This window comes from Fusarium musae, chromosome 11 (assembly GCF_019915245.1).
Source record: "Fusarium musae strain F31 chromosome 11, whole genome shotgun sequence".
NCBI classification, from domain to species: domain Eukaryota; kingdom Fungi; phylum Ascomycota; class Sordariomycetes; order Hypocreales; family Nectriaceae; genus Fusarium; species Fusarium musae.
In genome coordinates, this window is record NC_058397.1 from 91155 (window position 1) to 110170 (window position 19016).

General features: G+C 47.8%; 4 protein-coding genes across 4 annotated transcripts; 3 read left to right on the top strand and 1 right to left on the bottom strand.

Annotated features, from left to right (window-relative positions):
* Nucleotides 1-964: 964 nt before the first annotated feature.
* Nucleotides 965-2392, top strand: J7337_013087 (uncharacterized protein; the record flags this gene model as incomplete). The annotated part of the gene is made up of 2 exons (XM_044830583.1): nt 965-2173; nt 2225-2392. 2 exons carry the CDS (start codon nt 965-967, stop codon nt 2390-2392), a joined length of 1377 nt encoding a protein of 458 aa, XP_044673858.1.
* Nucleotides 2393-8202: 5810 nt separating this feature from the next.
* Nucleotides 8203-9554, top strand: J7337_013088 (putative secondary metabolism biosynthetic enzyme; the record flags this gene model as incomplete). The annotated part of the gene is made up of 4 exons (XM_044830584.1): nt 8203-8321; nt 8372-8505; nt 8561-9454; nt 9499-9554. 4 exons carry the CDS (start codon nt 8203-8205, stop codon nt 9552-9554), a joined length of 1203 nt encoding a protein of 400 aa, XP_044673859.1.
* A 63-nt stretch (nt 9555-9617) lies between these two features.
* Nucleotides 9618-11953, bottom strand: J7337_013089 (uncharacterized protein; the record flags this gene model as incomplete). The annotated part of the gene is made up of 4 exons (XM_044830585.1): nt 9618-10248; nt 10294-10769; nt 10817-10995; nt 11050-11953. The coding sequence occupies 4 exons, from the start codon at nt 11951-11953 to the stop codon at nt 9618-9620; spliced, it is 2190 nt and encodes a 729-aa protein (XP_044673860.1).
* A 1497-nt stretch (nt 11954-13450) lies between these two features.
* Nucleotides 13451-17948, top strand: GPY2 (ABC transporter gpy2; the record flags this gene model as incomplete). The annotated part of the gene is made up of 13 exons (XM_044830586.1): nt 13451-13757; nt 13812-14044; nt 14098-14377; nt 14426-14659; nt 14708-15432; nt 15485-15647; nt 15693-16025; nt 16077-16272; nt 16326-16376; nt 16430-17104; nt 17155-17238; nt 17305-17679; nt 17729-17948. The coding sequence occupies 13 exons, from the start codon at nt 13451-13453 to the stop codon at nt 17946-17948; spliced, it is 3876 nt and encodes a 1291-aa protein (XP_044673861.1).
* Between the last annotated feature and the right edge of the window lie 1068 nt (nt 17949-19016).

A 19016-nucleotide genomic window follows, 5' to 3' on the forward strand; every position in this document is an offset into this window, starting at 1 on the left:
ATCTAAGACATCAAGATAACCGACTTGTACTTGCAAGGCATTGCATCATGTAATGAACAGGTTTACAGTCTATCACATATAAATGCCAAATGCATCATTAACCCCTGTAGAGTGAAACGGATATTTCTTTTGACTCCCCCAACCCTCCATATGATTTAAGCGTTTGAAGATTCAGTACACCATTTGATCTGGCGTACCGTTCTGGCAAGCAGATTCACCGACAAAATGGCGTGCATTAGCTGTGACGCAATGCAATACGTGGCGACTTTCCTGGTCTCCCGATAAGGGCGATGAGGCCAATAGGCCTATCTTACGGCGAAGATATCCTCAAGACCTTCAGTGTATGCTGTCCTCCTTTGAAGGATGGGACGAGACGCTGCTTGACACCTACTCGCAAGTGCTACAGCTCCCTCTTGGGGACAAAAAAACATATCCGACGTGGATTATCATGCCATGGTGTTGTCGGCAGAGGGGGGAATCAGAAGAAATTCTTGGAAATAACATAGCAATACCCCCAGTTCCCGGCTTACACCAAGGCAATAGAAAAGCATCTTGACACAGAAGGGTGCAGATAAGTCAATCAGCGGATGACCCCACGCCCTTAATTTGACGCCTCATCCCATGGACCAAAACCTCCAACTGCTCAAGTCAAGCACTTGAACTTACCGCGAATGGTGCCCACGATTACTCTCTTAAGCTCTATTTACGATTGCCTCCGTCTGATGCAAATGACGGCAATGAATATGTCTGAAAATCGGGAAAACGTGATGAATTTAAGCTAATTCGGCTGTCTTGGCAATTCTGGGCGCGATTGACGATGTAGCCCGCGCCCTTCAATTGACACTGAGGATAAGTAGCCTCGCAGCCACCAAATTCCCTCGCCCCTCAACATAATCAACTCACGAAAAGGTTGTATGCTATTTATCGTCATTGAGCACCCAAATACCCCGGCTGCGACAACATCATGTCGACGACTACAGCCGTCCAGCTCGAAGCCTACGGCAACGGCACAACATACGAACCCACCACCGCCTCAACCCTCCGCCCAACAAGAGCCGGTCTCGCTGAAAACACGTCCCCAAGCAGCCATGACTCAGATGACCCAGCACTCGAGGCTTCACGCATCGCTGATAGCACCGTCCCCGACGGCGGCTACGGCTGGGTCGTAATCGGTGCCTGCGCCGTCGTAGCATGGTGGGTCATCGGCCTCAGCTACGTCTGGGGCGTGTATCAAAACGCCCTCGTCGAGCGAAACGTCGGGTCTCCTCTGGCTTTATCCTTCTGCGGTTCCTTATCGCCTGCTTTGATGGCGACTGTTGGGGTTATTGTGTCGAGAATGCTACGGACGTTTGGGACACGGAAACTCAGCAGCGTGGGGATCATTCTCATGGCGCTTTCGCTTATTGGCGCGAGTTTTGTTACGGATCATCTCGTTGGATTGATTTTTCTTCCTGGTATTCCTCTTGGCCTCGGTATGGCTGGTTGCTTCATGTCGTTCTCCCTCGCTCCGGCGCAGTACTTCATGAAGAAGAGGGGTCTGGCGAATGGTATCGTCTATGCAGGCGGTGGCTTTGGAGGCGCGATTATGAGTATTGCGACCAATTCTCTTATTGAGAAGCATAGCGTCGAATGGGCCTTTCGCATCACTGGCATCCTCGTCGCTGTTTCGGGACTCCCAGCTGCACTTCTGATTCAAGAGAGGGTGCCTTTGGCCAAGACTGGAATCGTTGACTGGAGGCTCTTCCGACAGCTCAACTTCGCTATCCTCTTCTTCGCCGCTGGCATCGGTATCTTCCCTCTTCTCGTCCCACCTTATTTCCTACCCCTCTATTCCCGATCTATGGGTCTGAGTACGAGCACTGGTGCTGGACTCGTCGCAGGCTTCAGTTTTGCATCTGCTGTAGGACGAATCATGAGTGGCTATCTCTGCGATAAATTCGGCCCGTTGAATACGCTTGCGGCATTCTTCCTCGGTAACTCACTTACCATGCTTGCCCTCTGGCCTGCATCAACCACTCTCGCGCCCCTTGCTGTGTTCGCAGTGCTCAATGGTTTGATGAATGGTGGATTCTTTTCTTCCATGCCGACTGTTGTCGGCAATGTATTTGGCTCTGCTAGGGTTTCAACGGCTATGGGCATGGTCATCGTTGGCTGGGTTGCTGGCTACCTCTTCGTAAGTTCACTGTTCATCTGCCTCTATAGAAGACTAACATGGTATCTGCAGGGATCTCCTATTGCTGGTTTCCTTCTTCAAGCTCATGGAGGTGCAGGTGAGGGGCTGGGCGCATATCGACCTGCCATGTTCTACGCTGGCTCCATGTCAGCCGTCGCTACTGTTCTGACTGTTATCCTACGGCTGAGAATCAACAAGAAATTAATGGCAAAGGTCTAGCCTGTCACTCTTTAGATGGAATCAAGAACATAGATAGAGGAGAGGGTCCCAGGGCTCACTGCGGCGGTCAGATAACTTGAGGTATAATCAAATGTTAACTAGATAAAAGTATACTACGTATCTAACATATAGTGTTTCTCCATCCTGGAAGCAAAGCAATAACTTGGCCCAGTCTCCCTCAGCAGATGTTCAAATCTCATACTTCCTCCACACTATTTTTTGTCCTTATTCTTATTGGCAATACAAATTGGGCATCGGTCACTAGTCATGTACTCCACTGAAGTTGGATAATGAACCCCGGTGCATTGACCATTGTTTTTGTATCCCTCACACATTGCGGTAGCCGCGAAAGTTGTGTTGATAACGTAAAAGCATTTGTTACACTTGTACACGTCTCGTTTGGTGGTGCACATCTCGAGTGAGTATGTAAAAGATATCTGGCTGTAGTTTGTGGATTAGTTCAGACCGTGTTATCCTTTGAAGAATTATAGTATTCGAAGGTAAGAGCATGGGCTTCGCAATTCCGTCGATGTAATATATAGTCCTTGTGTGGCAGTGAAAAGCTGAGGACTGTATCTTGGACCATCGGCATAAGAGACGTGCATTTCTAGAATGCTTCACTGTGTTGATCCTTATGTCTTGATTCACATTGTTCAAACATTGGATTTTATCGCTGACAGTGTCGCCATGTTTTTACAGCTCTCAGTACATGGATAACCCATAGTTTACGGTTTGTTGTCGAGTTTCATTCTTTCAGTAATCACTTTGCATAGCTAACTACTGCTGACCGATCGTGTTCCATGTATCACCCTCTTACGAGACAGCTAACCACTCGGATTAACTATCAGGTTCACAGACAATACACTTGTCTTCCTTCTTCCGTTCAAAGCAAGGACTGCATTCACAAAGCATGCTAGCTGTCAATGGATGTTTTACCCCAAGACAAGCGGCATGACCTCTGTCCAGATATCTCTGGCATGGTTGAAGAGTGTGCATGATTCTTGTGATCTCCTCGCCGCACGTTTTGCAGATCACCACTGTGCCCGGAACGATGCACATCCTGAAGGCGAATTTTAAGTTCGATGTTGATAATATGTTTGGCAGTGGGGGACTGGGAAGTAATGGCGCGGGTAAGTGGAGGCTTGGGGAATTGTGCTCTATTTAAATGCATGATCTGCCCCCACGAGTTGTGTAATAGTGAACGTATGCAGTACTTCTACACTTATGAGATGCACTTCTCAAGCTTGTTCTCACGGTACTGCGCTTGAGCATCATTGATTCAACACAAGCAGCGGCGTAAACTCTCTTACATAAGCCGTCTACAAGTGCTTCTCGGCTCGATTATATGCTCCATATCTACAACATGAGATATAGACTTCAGCCTAGTTAATGAAAAGCCAATTATACAACGAGACGGTAACCACCGAACAGAAAACCTTGATATCGTTCAAGAACGGTGTTTATGCACTAGCTAATACCTAACATTCAGTAACCTGCCAATTGAGTTCATCCACCGACCTGTCCTCCTTTACTGGGCAGCAAGCTTCTTCCTTAAGCACACAGGGCAGAGACTCTCATGCGTCCTCTCCTTATGGGATCGGTATCTCGTACCTTTACAGGCTTTCCCCTCCGTCACTTCCTTGCAAGGTATAGGTACAGCATGAGTCTTGTTGATCTCAAAATAACAATCTCTGCACTCTTTGACTGTAATATGAACGAGGCACATTGTTGCGTTCAAAGGGCTTTTTGATGGAGTATGTGGTCGTTTAAGTATTGGATTGCTTTGAAATGAATGTATTGGAGAATGATAGGGGAAAAATACTAAGCCTCCTGTTCTCTTTATATACCTGTACAATCTCACACGTGGCTTTGTAGCCGTGTGGAACAGTGCTACAAGAAGAAGAATGTGCATTGAATGATAGTGAATCGCTAATCCTTTATAACTGTGACTCTTGAAGCGGAAGTTTGTCTTATGATTTGCTGCAAAAACGTTACACAACTAATCATATGAGCTTGCGGGATGAATACAAGCTTCAATACTAAGCACAGATGCCACACAAGAAGCAAAGCACATATTTCCATCGCCACAATCCCCATTCTTGTACCTCGGAGGAGTGCAACGACTGCAATACCTCTTGCTACTCCACCGACATTCTTCTGGCCAATTCCCCCAACAGCAAAACCTCCCAATCCGGTACATCTTATCGTAGCCTTTAGCCACGGTGATTTCCTCCCTTAACTTTCTATAGTACGCTTTGCACATCTCGACTTAAGGTTATATAAGTTTTTATAAAGCAATATTATAAGAGGCCTCCCAGTCAGCTGACAGGCTGAGCTACCTCTTGCGCCACTGATCAGTACCAGATAAGCTGTAAAATCGTTTATAAATAAGCACTAGCTGCTGTCAAGTCTGCAAGCCCAAAGAATTACGTTTTTTCTTCATAGCACTTATCAAAACTCCCCTTGCCGCTTCCCTGTGCTCAGTGCCCGTAATTGCAAGACATAATGTCAGACGCCAATAGTGTAACGAATGACGGATGGTGCTACGGCCAGATTCAGGCTAATTCAGATATTGCAGGGTGGGGTGTGAGTAACTATCACTGCGCTAAAGTATCGAGGCTGTCTGTCTGACCTGTCACCTGTGCGATAGACAATTGCAACGTTTGCTGTGAACGCATCTATGGGTGTATTTTTTTCATCGAAAATCTGGTTGGCGCATGTAAAGAACATATACAACCATGCCAGAAGCGAACAACCTCTAACTACGGGTCTCTCGTCTTCTTCACAAAATCTTACACCTTGGGATGAGCTCTTGCTTTCCATTGCTGACACCAACCTCGTTTCTGCATTGGGCGTTGTTGTCTCATCATTGGTTAACTTGCTTTCCGATATCGATGCATATCCAAACTACCATCTTTGGATCGCCTGGATCTTAGCTGATCTCGCACTCATGGGATTTGGCGCAGCATCCCAGATCTATCGCAAGGTCAGGGATAACCAGGCGGAAAGATATAGATTGATCCCAAGAACTGTCCTCGCTTGTGTCACCTGGGCGATGGATTTACTGGACTTATCTCATTCTCACCCGCTTCCAGGCATTTGAAGCGACGTGGAATGCACGTAAGAGCCACACACCGCAATGCTTCAGCACCCATTTGGACATATCAGATGATCGGTTTACTTTTACTTTTTGGATATATATGAACTTCTTTTGGGTTTCTCAGTCTTTTATCTGGATTATATTAACTACTTCGCCAGTACATGTCTACTTTGATCGATGGCTCTTCACTTTCGACATTTGGTTAGTGCGCCTTGCGACATCAGTTCCAAGGGCAATCCGGCATCTGATACGACGTCGGGGATCAAGAACTGCATCCATTATCATCGGGGGCGCCTGGCTATTTCATGTACTGCCAACCTACGCAGCAGTACTTTTCCTACTCCCCAGTCATCTAATGGACCTGCCTTTTGCTCTCATTTTTATCCCATGGGATATTTACGATATATTTATTGCAAAAAAAAGCAACCAAGGAATTGTGCTAGACGTACCGACCTCCGTTATAGAGTCTGTTAACAACAGCGAATCAGACTGGGGCTTTGGACAAATATTTCCAATGGTCTTAACAATTCTTTTTCTTCTGAATTGTGCTGATGCATACTTGGGTATGGAATGAATCACCATATAGTAAGGAATACAACAATAAGCTGATCCACATATCCAGCAGGGTAAAGAATGCATCATACGGCCGCTGTCAATAGCCTAGAGCTTTCCATAACTAGGACGGTATACAACTTCATAGGTGGATGTCGCCTATTGTCAGGGTCCGGGAATGAAGGTGTGCAGTATTGGAAAGAGTGGTTGTTCAAATATGTACTCCAGGAGTCCCCAATCTACCACGCCAAGAAGCATGCCTGAAAGCACAGTCATGTTGCAGAAACAGTTGATTTTGGCATTGGGAGCTAGAATGCCATATGGCCTTCACGTAGAGATAAACATCTCTGGCTTAGCAAGATACATAAGTCATGTGGCTGGAAGCTTGCTTAGGCGCCCATCCTTTGTGGTGATACATCCAATGTAGATGCAGTCTTCAAGCCTCAACTTGCTGTCTAAGCTAAGCTACCATGAAACACCAAAGCTTCCTCCTACCGCTCCTTGCTTTCTTGGCTCAAGCCGCAGTTGCAGCATAAGGCTTGGGCTTTGTGCACTCCGGGCATGCATCAGTATCCCTTGTCTTCTCGACTTTGATTTCTGGCTTCTCTCCGCTGCATTTCCCCTTCTTGACCAGGCCGTCGCATCTTGCCTGAGATCGCTCGGCGTCAAGTTCATAGCCACATTTCTTGCACTTGGTGATTGTCTTTGTCCATTGACACATCTTGAAGGGATTTACGGTATGTTAACTAGTATATGAAGTTGTTGCTTTGCTTTACGCTTAATTCAATTCTCCACTAGTGTTGAGGTTGATAATTCAGTTGGCTTGCTATATTTTATACCTCAAGTTGCGTTGTGAATGTCCAATGACCCATGATCTAAAGGCCGTGATTAAGGTTAGTCTCACAGAGGGGTCCCAGAGCTCTAGTAGAGTTTGAAGAAAAGGTAATGCGCCGCAAAAGTGGAAACAACGTTCACATGTCATTCACAGTAGAGAAAAAACAAATCACAGCATCTTCCGAATGGATTCCTTTTGACCTTGGTGTTATGTCTGTTCCACCACAACCTTTCTGTCAACCTCCTCACTGTCCTCCCTTCGCTGCAGGCTCGTCTGGCTCCTCGTCCTCTGGCTGTGTGCATCTTGAACAAGTCTCTGGATCAACATGTTTGATGTTTGTGACCGGATCCTTCTTCTTTCCTTTGCATGGACGACCATTCTTGACATCAGGGTAAGATATCGTCGGACTTTCTGCGTCAAGCTCCTTGCACACGTCGCACTTGATGAGATTGTTTTCAATATGACACATTGTGTATGGTGAAAGCAGTCGCTAGTGCGCTTCGTAATAGATTGTAATTTGTTGTGCTCGTTCTTGTTGTCTCGGTTGTCACAAGGTGGTTGATCGAGGTCCCAATCCTCGAGTCTAATCCTCGGTCTTATATCTACACTACATTCAATTGTATACACAATCAGAGGGGTAAGGGAATTGAATCATGAGCTCCAAAAGGCTTGTGAATCTACTCTGGGATAGTGATGGCTTGTCGATAGCGACAGTGGTTGCTACTCAGCACGAATCATCACACACAAAAACGCGCTGTGATACGAGGCTCTGAAACTTCCACTGATTGAATGTGCGACTAATGTCTCACAGTCGTTTGGCTGAAGTTGACTCCATCACTGAGACGCTGGGTATCCCAGTGAGGACCCGCCCCATTCCCCTGGTTGTCACTTCGCGCATAACCTCCAACTTAAACTCCTTTCTACTTGCGAAATGAGGGCGCGTCAAAATGTATATCCAGCACTGAAATCTCTTACAATCTCGTTGATCTCCGGGCTTTTTTCGCAACCCAAAATGAGTAGCTGAAAGCTATGCATACTTGCGGCTTCCTTCAGGCTGTTCCTTTACTAAACAGCTGGATTTCAAATCCTCAATAGTCTTGATCAATGCTAGCTGCGGCTGTTGTCTCACCTTCCTCTTTCGCCTGCATTATCCCTCCGAATAATTGCATCATAATTACCAGGGGCCGAGATAGTCTACCCCGCTCCGTCTTATCGCCTCAAGCTTCAACCTGGCCTCAATTTCGTTGAAACCAGTGCAACTCAGCATAAGAGAAGTAATTACAATTATACTCTTGACAAAAGTACTGTCGCAGCAATTTGGAGATGTCGGAATCACAACTTGACATCGAAGCACTTCGGGCAAAGTTCCCTGCTCTCCAACAGGATCAAGTCTTTCTCGACAATGCTGGCGGGAGTCAAATTCTCGGGGCTGCAGCTGACTCGTGGGTTTGTCATGACTGTGAACTCGAATTCGTTTTGACCGTTGTTCTAGGATACGAGATTACCTCATCACGTCGAATGTGCAGATGGGCGCCTCGTATGGCGTAGGCAAACTCTCAGCAACAAAAGTGAACAAGGGCTACGAAGCGGCCGCACGATACATCAATGCACTGCCTGATGAAATTGGTACTTGGAATCTTCGCACAGTTGTCAAAGAATACCCAGCTTACGGATAATATAGTCTATGGCGCCTCTTCAACCCAATTACTACGCAACCTGGCACTGGGCCTCACCTTTGCTCAAGGCGACGAGATCATCGTATCAACTCTCGATCACGAGGCAAACATCGCACCATGGCTAGACCTGGCCGAGCGACAAGGACTAAACATCAAGTGGTGGACTCCACAAGGACAAGGCAACAATCCAAGGCTCACAGTCGAGAGCTTAAGGCCGCTCTTGTCCGATAGGACGAGATTCCTGGCTTTGACTCACTGTACCAACCTGCTTGGATCAATCCACGATGTCAAGGCCATCGCTGCAGCTGCTCACGAGTATCCGAATGTCCTCGTCTGTGTTGATGGAGTAGCTTATGCGCCTCACCGACCCATCGACGTCAAGGATCTTGGAGTCGACTTCTACTGCCTTTCATGGTACAAAGTCTTTGGTCCACACATCGCAATGCTCTACGGTAGCCGTGAGGCTCAGAAGCAGCTTCGTCCACTGGGCCACTACTTCAACCCCGCCGAAAGTCTATCCGATAAGGCTGGATTCTCTGCTGGAAACTATGAGCTGATAGCGAGTATATCAGTCGTGGTTGACCATCTTTTGGCTGAAAGCTGGGATAAGAGTATCGCGCAAGAGACGGAAATCCAAAAATTACTACTCGAATACCTGGACAAACGAGATGACGCAAAGATTTACGGAGAACCGAGCTCAGATCCCAGCAAGCGTTTACCTATCGTCAGCTTCACTATTGATGGGTGGAACTCTCGAAGTGTCGTAGCGGCTATCGAAGCCAACTCGAATCTCGGGTTGAAGCATGGTCACTTTTACTCTCATCGTTTGGTAAAGGAGGTTCTTGATCTTGACACAACTGATGGCGTTGTGCGAGTGAGCATGGCACATTATAATACTCGTAAGTTTGTGACACTCTGTTATTGCACTACTAACTCTTTGCAGGCGAGGAGATTCAGACCGTTATAGATACCTTGCAGAACATCATTGTCAAGCGATGACGTGAGGAGAAGAGTAGATGATGGAGTAAAAATACACAGAATATACATCATGTTTTCTTTGGCTCAAGTATTATCCGAGCTTCCAACACCGGGATCTCTTCTCCATGCTGAGATGTCCCATCCGAAAGGCACAGAACCACTTACATAACCCTCAGTTTCGCCATCATAATTATGACTGCCCCCAAGACTCTCATCTGGTGGAAATAACCCACTCGGGAGCTCATCCTCAGCCATGTTAAACGGCGAAGCGAGATGATGGGCAAAGTTAATATCAGCATTGACAGATGCCTCGACAATAGTAGGATACGGCATACTGGCCTCCGACCCTTTGAGAAGAGTCAAGGGATAGCATAGTAACTCTCTTAGCTCATACATCAAGTGATGAAGTCTAGTATCTCCGCTTGACTCAACGAACAGGTAGGAGTCATCATCAAATGATCCATCTTCGTACGAACCAGAATCCTTCGATGTCCCCTGAACTTCTGGTAAGAGCTCATTTAGAGTGTCTTGGTATCTTGTCAGTCGCGTGTGAAAGCTGCGTGCTATCTTATCTTTAGTAGCACACAGCGCAAGAATCTCGATACAAGTGCGTGAAAGCACAACGTCCTGCTGTCTGAATGCAGCCGCACCGCCGACAAGGAAGCTTTTGATCGCTGTGAAATTCAGCATCAGAAAAGTAACGTAGCATTGGTACCTGATAATGAGTCAGCTTGGTCCAAGGTATTGGATAGCGTCATACATAGTCAACCAGCAATTCTTCACCACAGCTTTTTCTTCATGAATCAGCCCAAGAAGTCGCCCTGAATTGCGGGCAGCATGTATGCCCTCGAAAATAGCAGTCGTGGCCTCAGGATCCCAAGTACACGCTGCTATATCCTTCTGAGTGGCAAGCAGCGCCCGAGTCTTGAGAATAAGAGCGGACATGTAGAAGAGGTGCATGTAAAAGGTAACGCGGCGTTGATCAGGGGAGATTTCCGGGGTGTGCACTAACGTCTCAAGACGCATGTATGCTGGTAAGTTGGTTCGCCAGAGCTCAAGGTCTTCGTGCATCTGTCTCAAGATAGCGGGAGATAACACTCTAAAAGATGCCACGGTTCTTAAGACGTTGGCTTTCAGGACTGTAATTTGTGCCATTTTCTGCTGGAGCATACCGATAACTGGATCCTCTCCCGCGGAATCTAAGTCTCCAGTATTGTCCATCTTCTCCCTCGTTTCCTGAACAAGTCATCAGCAAATAATCCGTTCTGTACAGGTCAACTCACGTGGATACACCGGGATACCTCTGGGCTGGGGATATGGCCGAGGGTAGCTGTCACCCAGCTTCGCACGGTGATGAGCGCCGCAAAGGTTCTTGTATAGCCATTAAAGTCTGTTTCTGAAAGAGTTGCTGGCCGTTTGCCAACAGCCAGTCCACTTGAGGAGCCCAGGAGAATGCCCCAGTCTAATGGCCAACCGGATCAGCAGTGAGGTCCTTGATAGAGCATCGTAGACTCACCTGTATAGGATATTGCCAATGATGATTTGGCGATGACATTGTATATTCCCAAACAGCAACATATCCTCATCGCACGCAGAGGAGCCTTCTCAACGACATAATCGAGGAACAGCCTAGCCTTTTGATAGAACGGCGTGCAGATCGATGCATTGCCATTCGGTAAAGTCTGTCGATCATATTGAAAGCCCAAGGCACAAATTGCCAACAGCTCGCCATATGCAACCTTTTTACTAACAACCTGATCAGGGTTCCCTTCCCGACTCGCAAGAAAAGTGTCAATAATCGAATCCGCTTCCTTTCTCGTGTAGATAGGAAACATAGTCCCCAAGTACGAGAAGTAGCAATCGACGCCGTCTCGTAGAGCTTGGATAGCCACATCCGAAGTCTCAGTAGAGAGGAGCTCGTTCTCAAAGAGTAAATTGCAGTCATAAATCCGCTGACTCCATTCTACCCTCGCACTCGGTGGGTCCCTACAAGCCAAGGCAGAAGTACTGTCCTCACGCTTCACAAACTCAAGCGCAGCTTCGATACCGAAACCATCGCGAATTCGATCAAACAGGCTACTAGCTTCATTCGCAGGCCGTTCCTGCAAATACCGATACAACGCCCCGAACGATTCAACATTCTCCTGCAGAGCCTGCTGTCGTCTTGTAAGAATCTCTGCTCTGTTCCCCTGAACTGGGTAATCGCAGTCTCGTCCCTTAGATTTACAGGGTCCGCATTCGGGGCGATCGCCGTCGCATTTTATCTTTTTCAGCTTGCAGACCTGACAGGCTGAGATGACCTTGGTTTTGCGGGGAATTGCCAAGTCGCTGGTGTGTTTTGGGGCTGAAGAAGTAGGGACTGGCGTTGCTGATGGACGTGGGAGGATTGGTCTGAGGGTTATGGAAGATGGCGTTTCCATTGTTGATAATGACGATTTGTTTTGGTAAAACCGACTGATGGTTTGGAAAGGTAGCTCGACTAAACTGCTAAGTGCCGCCACATGAGTTGAGGGAGAGGCGACTTAGAGCTTGCCACCCCCGCGTGATATCCTATCTTATCTTATCAATATATCTTATCTTATCGTATCACGTACGATTCTGTGCAGGCTGAGATTACTTCATTTTCAACACTGACCTATTTGCTTACAAGACAAGATCACAGTTTATATATTACTAAAGCAGTCCTAGAATAGTAAAATAAAATATCCCTTAGATAGCTAGAAGTAAAGATAAATAGTCTTTATACCTATTGGAAACAGTTAAATATAAAAAACCCATTTACACTATAGTATAATAAGTAGTCTAAGTTATCTGTTAATATTAAATACTAACTATAACTATATCACTTGTTCTAGGCCCTATCAATCAAATAGCATTCTGAAATAATTGTTCATTGCATTGTTTTCTGCTAATGCCAGTTCTGGGGGCATGGTAAAGATGCCTATACCCTACCTAGGCCAGGATGACCAAATACGTCCCAAGCTCTGCCCTGCCTGGTAGTGAGTGTCTTGGATCCGCAAGATATTCCCATTTCCCCATATCCAGCGGGAGATCCCGTATTCCAGAAGGATCAACCTAGCCTACACACATCAAGAGCCGCCAACCAGTACCAAGATAATCCTACAACACTAAAGCTATATCATTTCAAAACATTCCTTCACCATGCATATCATCTGTAACTCCAAGCCAGCGGCTTTTCACGTCGCACAGAGCGTATTTACCGTCAGCAGATCCCGTATTAAAGTTCCATCCGATCGGGCTGATTATTCCTCCGAGCCAACCCCCGGCTCCGGATCCTGATCCTTCAATTGCAACGACACCCCCAAACCATTCGATTAGATCTCTGATTGTCCCTTGATTTTTGCAGAGGGTTGATCGTCCTGTTTGTCTCTGATCGAATCCGAATCCGAATTCCGAAGAATGCCGCCTCCCAATTGTCTCCTCCACGTCGAGGACACCTTTGGACCCGTCGTCAAGGGATGCGGGTCCAATTTCGACTTCACCTTGTTGTTTGAGGAGACGATTCTTTGTATTCTTCCTCTTTGCGTGGCTATCGGTCTTGCTGTATTTCGGGTTACGCGACTTTGGAGAAAGCCGGTGATATTTAGGGGTTGTTTCATCTTGCCGCTGAAGCTGGTATGTTGCTTTCTGTTCCGCTGTCTCCCTTGCGCCAAGGAAAAGTGATTGCAGACTAATGTGATGGCCTTAAGATCGCATGGACGTTGGTACTTGGATCGCAAGCGAGCGTCGTCGCGCTCTTCACGATTCGCGATGAAACTCGAACGAGAGCCAGTATTGCCGCGGGCAGTATTGGCATAGTCGGCTCCGCGATACTAGCATGCCTTTCTTTCCTGGAGCATCAGCGCGCGGTGCGCACTTCGTCCATCTTGGTCCTTTATCTTCTGTCGACTATCACCATGGATGCCGCTCGCGCCCGAACCCTTTGGCGGATGCTAGATGGACGAGACCCTGCGATTGCTGTTATGGTGCTGGCAAGTACTAAGGTTCTCGCTCTGGTCACTGAGATGTTGTGGAAATGTTCGTTGGTAAACAAACATGAACTATGCGATGCCCCAGAGGAGAGCAACGGTATCATTGAACGTGCGCTTATGCTGAGAATGATGCCGATTTTCTGGGCTGGATACCGCACGCCGTTGCAGACTGAGCATCTCTCCAAGCTTAGTACCAAGTTGCAGAATGCCGAATTGAGGCCGACCGAAAAGGGTATGCTCCAACGAAGGACGTATCACTACTCACATGTTGACTGACAATGCGCAGGACCGAAGAGGAAGCAGGAGCCGATCAAGCTTGCGAAAGAGATCTTCTTCTCTCACACCATCGAGTTTCTGGCGCCTATATTCCCCCGACTATGCTACCTCTCCTTGACCTTTGCCCAACCATTTCTCGTCCGTCGAGCGATTGACTACATCTCGAAGCCAAAGACCGAAGGCACAGGCCAGAGAGGTGATGGACTCATCGCAGCATATGCTCTTGTCTACTATGGCATTGCAGTAAGTACCATTTCTTATGACTGGTCAGAGTGTTTCTAATAATAGCCACTTAGTTTGTCTCCTCTCTGTATGAACAAAGCGCTGTTCGAGCCACCACTGTCGTCCGTGCCGATCTATCGATGCGAATCTACCAGCAATCACTTCTTCTCGATCGAGTCGTGGATACGGGAGACTCAAGTACAACAATGATGACTGCCGACGTCGAGCGCGTGCAGCTCGGAGTTCGAAAGATACATGACGCTTGGGCTAGCTTCGTATCTGTTGCAATTGGACTCTGGCTCATCGAAGTACAGCTCGGTCTTGCAGCTTTGGTTACGTTGGGGTTGATCGGAGGTAAGCCAATTCACCACCTTTATAACGGCCATAGCTAACAGTAGACAGGCTCTTTACTGCTCGGCGGATACTGGTCTGGGCGCGCTAGCAGATTCCAGAAGAATTGGATGGCCGCCATTGAGAAGCGCCTCCACAAGACAGTGCAGGTCTTGAAGGGTATCAAGAGCATCAAGCAAATGGGCGCGGCGCCAGCGATAAAGACCATGCTTGAAGATGAAAGACAATCGGAGATCAAGCTATCGAAGAGATTCCGTCTTCAACTCATTGCACTTGTAACTTTATGTGAGTTGCCATCATCTTTCTAGCAAACACCTGCTGATCAATAAATAGCTTTCACCTCTCTCACCATGCTTCCAGCCTTGGGTCTCAGCGTCCACAACGCTGTGTCGGACAAATCATCAGGACGTATCCTCACCGCCCAAACAGCCTTCCAAGTCATGACCCTCTTCAACATCGTCAGCTCAAGTATACAAGACTGTACCTCCCATGTCATGGCTATCATGGTAGGACTCGGCTCACTGCAGCGTATTGAGAGCTTTCTCAACCAGCATACCTGGACAGATCCTCGAAAGTCTATCAGAGATGCTAGCATCAGTACAGATGAGAGTTCTGTTGGTGGCTCAAGCGAGAAGAAGGTTCTCACCGACGTTGCTGTCAAAATTCAGAACGTTAGCGCAAAGTGGACTGACGATGGTGAAGATATCATCAAGGACGCTACGTTTGATGTACCAGCTCATGGATTGACTGTCATTGCTGGACCGACAGGCAGTGGAAAGTCGACTCTGCTGCGTGTTGTGTTGGGTGATCTTGCACCGTCATCTGGAACCGTCTCTGTCGATGATTCGCAGGTTGCTTTCTGTGACCAGACACCTTGGATTGCTAATATTAGCATCAAGGAGAACATCGTGGGTGCCTTGCCTTTCTATGAAGAGCGATATCGCATGGCGCTTCATGCATGTGCTCTTGATCAGGACATTGAAGATCTGACAGACGGAGACAAACATCTTTGTGGCTTAAATGGACAGTCTGTCAGTGGAGGACAGAAAGTTCGCATTGTGAGTGACTACGTTCATTACATGACACTGCGCGTGCTAATCACGTCTCTAGGCTCTAGCGCGCGCCGTTTACTCCAAGGCTACTCTTGTTCTTCTCGACGATTGCCTTGTCGGCCTCGACACCAACACGGAGCGCCACATCCTCGGTGAGATCTTCGCTCCCCGAGGTCTTCTCAGCAGCGCTCCCACCACGACTATCCTCGCCACAAGTTCACGTAAGATCACCCCTCCCTTTCATTACACTTACTAACGGCGCCTAGCGAGATATCTTCCCTTCGCTAACTACATCATCCTCATTGACGCCGACGGCCGTATTGTTCGGCAAGGCACATACGCCGAGATTGCACCGCATATAGAGCAGCTCGAACATGACGTGCTGCAAGTATCTGACCGCGCTGCCGCTGCACGTGAACCTAGAGCTCAAGACTCTGATGAACTACCCAACACTGCAATCACCAATGACATCGCTTTCAAGAAGGGTGCCAATGGTGATTGGGCTGTGTACAAGTGGTACTTTGGAGTCATTGGCTGGATGGACTTTGTTGTCTTTCTATTCCTCTGCTTGGGATTCGTGATAGGCGTCATATTTCCACGTGTGTCACCCGTCGTACGACTTTTATCAACCTGATGCTAACCATCACTAGAAATATACCTTGGACTATGGTCGGAGAAGACTCTCCAGGAACAAGTTGATACACTTCCGTCATTCTATGGCGTCTTCTTCGGCGTTGGTTCAACGGCATGGATAGCTCTCTTCTCAGCATGTGTATGGCTCTTTTTACGCATCGCAGTTCGGACAGCAGCTTTGTTCCACCATCTCATTCTCACTACAACACTCAAGTATATCATCCCCTCTGACATTCCTCTTTTCGCGGATGCTAACGGTGTTTTAGTGCCAGAATGGATTTCTTCTCCCAGACGGATAGTGGAGTCACGTTGAACAGGTACCATCACGAACTGTTGTGCACAGACGTTCGCTAATCGCAACGGCTCTTAGATTTAGTCAGGACCTGCAGATTACCGATATGGAGCTACCGCTAGCTTTCGTTGGCGCCACGATGAACTTGCTGATGCTTATTGCGCAGTGTATCGTTGTCACGATCCAATCCCACTACGCGGGCTTTGCGATTCTGGCTATCGCTGTTGTGATTGGCTTCTTTCATGAGTTTTATCTTCGCACTTCTCGAAGACTTCGTGTCATGGACATTGAGGCGAGGTCACCTGTCTTGTCGTTGCTGTTGGAGTCTCTTGATGGACTCGCTACTGTGCGCGCATATGGCTGGGCATCATGGTACTTGCGACGGGGCATAGAGGTCCTTGAGCGATCACAAGTACCCTTTCACTTCTTGCAGTCTGCACAAGTCACACTCAATCTCTCAGTAGACTTGTTTGTCGCGACTCTTGCCCTAGTTGTTATCTCCATCGCTGTAGTACAGATGAACACCAGTGGCGGAAGTCTTGGTCTCGCGCTGTTCAACATCGTGGGACTTGGGCAATCAGTCAAAGGTGTCGTATTCTTCTGGACTTCGCTCGAGATCACACTTGGTGCAGTTGCTCGTATCAGAGACTTTACTCAGGACACAAAGTCGGAGCATGAGGCGGATACGAAGCCTTCGGCGGAGTGGCCATCTAAGGGCGAGATTCACTTCACCGATGTGACACTTACTCATTCGTGAGTATTGCAATCAGTATGGCGACTTTGGAAGCTGACACGTATTGTAGAACTTCGTTGCCACCAACCATTTCGAATTTGACGCTGGATATCAAGCCAGGCTCCAAGATGGCCATTTGTGGTCGGACAGGAAGGTATGTTCCTTTGCAGCCACGTATCTCATCAAGTTACTAAGATATACTGACTGAATCGCACAACAGCGGAAAGAGTACCCTTGTGAACTCATTGCTCGGCCTAGTGCAGGTCTCTTCAGGTCTCATCAGCGTCGACGACGTTGACATCTCAACCCTGGCCAAGGATGAAGTACGATCACGCTTCGTAGTCCTCCCGCAAGAATCTCTCATCCTCTCAGTAAGTATTCGAGAGTACGCAAAGCTTTTTGGCATTTCAGACGAGCAAGAGATTATCCAGGGCCTGAAGAAGACAGGCCTATGGCAGACGATTGAGCAAGGAGGCGGTTTAGATATGATCGCCTCAAGCGACACCTTCTCCCACGGAGAGCGTCAGCTCTTCGCCATGACACTAGCCTGCCTCAAGAAGGGCAAGATCGTGCTTATGGACGAGCCAACAAGCCAGTAAGCCGCACACGTGACAAATCTTACAGCTCACAGCTAACCTTATCAGCGTCGACAATGATATCCAGACACAGCTGCGCCAGACAGTATTTGACACGTTCCCTGATAGCACTGTCCTCTGTGTCACGCATCAGGTTGCAACTATTGTAGAGTTTGATATAGTTCTTGTACTAGATGACGGCAAGATCGTTGAGCAGGGTGATCCCAAGGAACTGCTGCGGCAGCCAACTTCGCGTTTCGCACAGCTGTACTCGGCTGGTGAGCTTTGACCTCGGGGATGAGATTATGCAATGCATGCTGCAGGTGCCTTTGTCATGATGACGCCGGACTTCGGGCGTGCCGAGCAGTCAGTTATAATTAGATTTCTGTCATGTACTTCAAGTGCTTTCTAGTTCTTATTTTCGTATTCCATCCTTGTCTCGACATTGCAATAAAAGGCCCAATATGCAACCACCATCAAAGCTCTTTGTTTTTCCTTGCACATAATCCAACAGCAGTCAGATGATGGTATATCCTGGTAGCCCTTGCATTTCTCTGCAGTTCATGAACAGCCGACTAGTAAGTCTCGATACCAAACTTTGTCAATTGCCTCCGGTGCTTCCCTTTCCCGACGCCATGACTGCCTGGCCTTTGTTGGTCGTAGCAATCATCGTCGACTGCTTATCCGGCTGTTCCGTCCTGTCAGAGCACTACCCATCTCTCGCAGTGCCTCGGGCCCTTGCAACTCCAATGATACACCCAGATTAGACCATAGCGCTACACAGCCTGCAATTGCATTAGCGCAGGCCGCAGTTTTGCTCCAAAGTCCATCGCAGACCCTAGCGCCGAATCTGCTGATGTTTGCTGCTTACCCTTTACCCCTCAATAACTGGATCTAGTTTGTCATCCACTGGTCAGAGCTTTTGTGATAATGTTTGTAGTGCTGATATTATACCGTACATAACTGGAAGCATCTCCGAGCTGGACCCAAACATGTCGAGAGTGCATATGCAGGATGAGGGCGAGTGAACACAAACTACATTCCCGAAGTTTAAGCTAGCAGCCAACCTGCATATGTACGGCCTTTTCTCAATGGAACGTACGTTTGCGTGGCGTTATGGTATTGGTTGGAGAGGTGCAGGGGGGGTTTTATCCCGCACTGACAGCCGACCCATCATCTGCAGCATGGGCCGTAAAGCTTGCTTGGTTTACCACGCGGTTGGTTCTCGAACGGCTGGGTGTTCGTTTCCGTGCTGCAGCGTGTGTTGCACAAAAGGTACTGCCCTTCAGAGGCACAGTACTAACTACCGGCCTTGGCGGAGGAAACGGTGAAGCAAATAACCTTTTGCAAGTTCAGG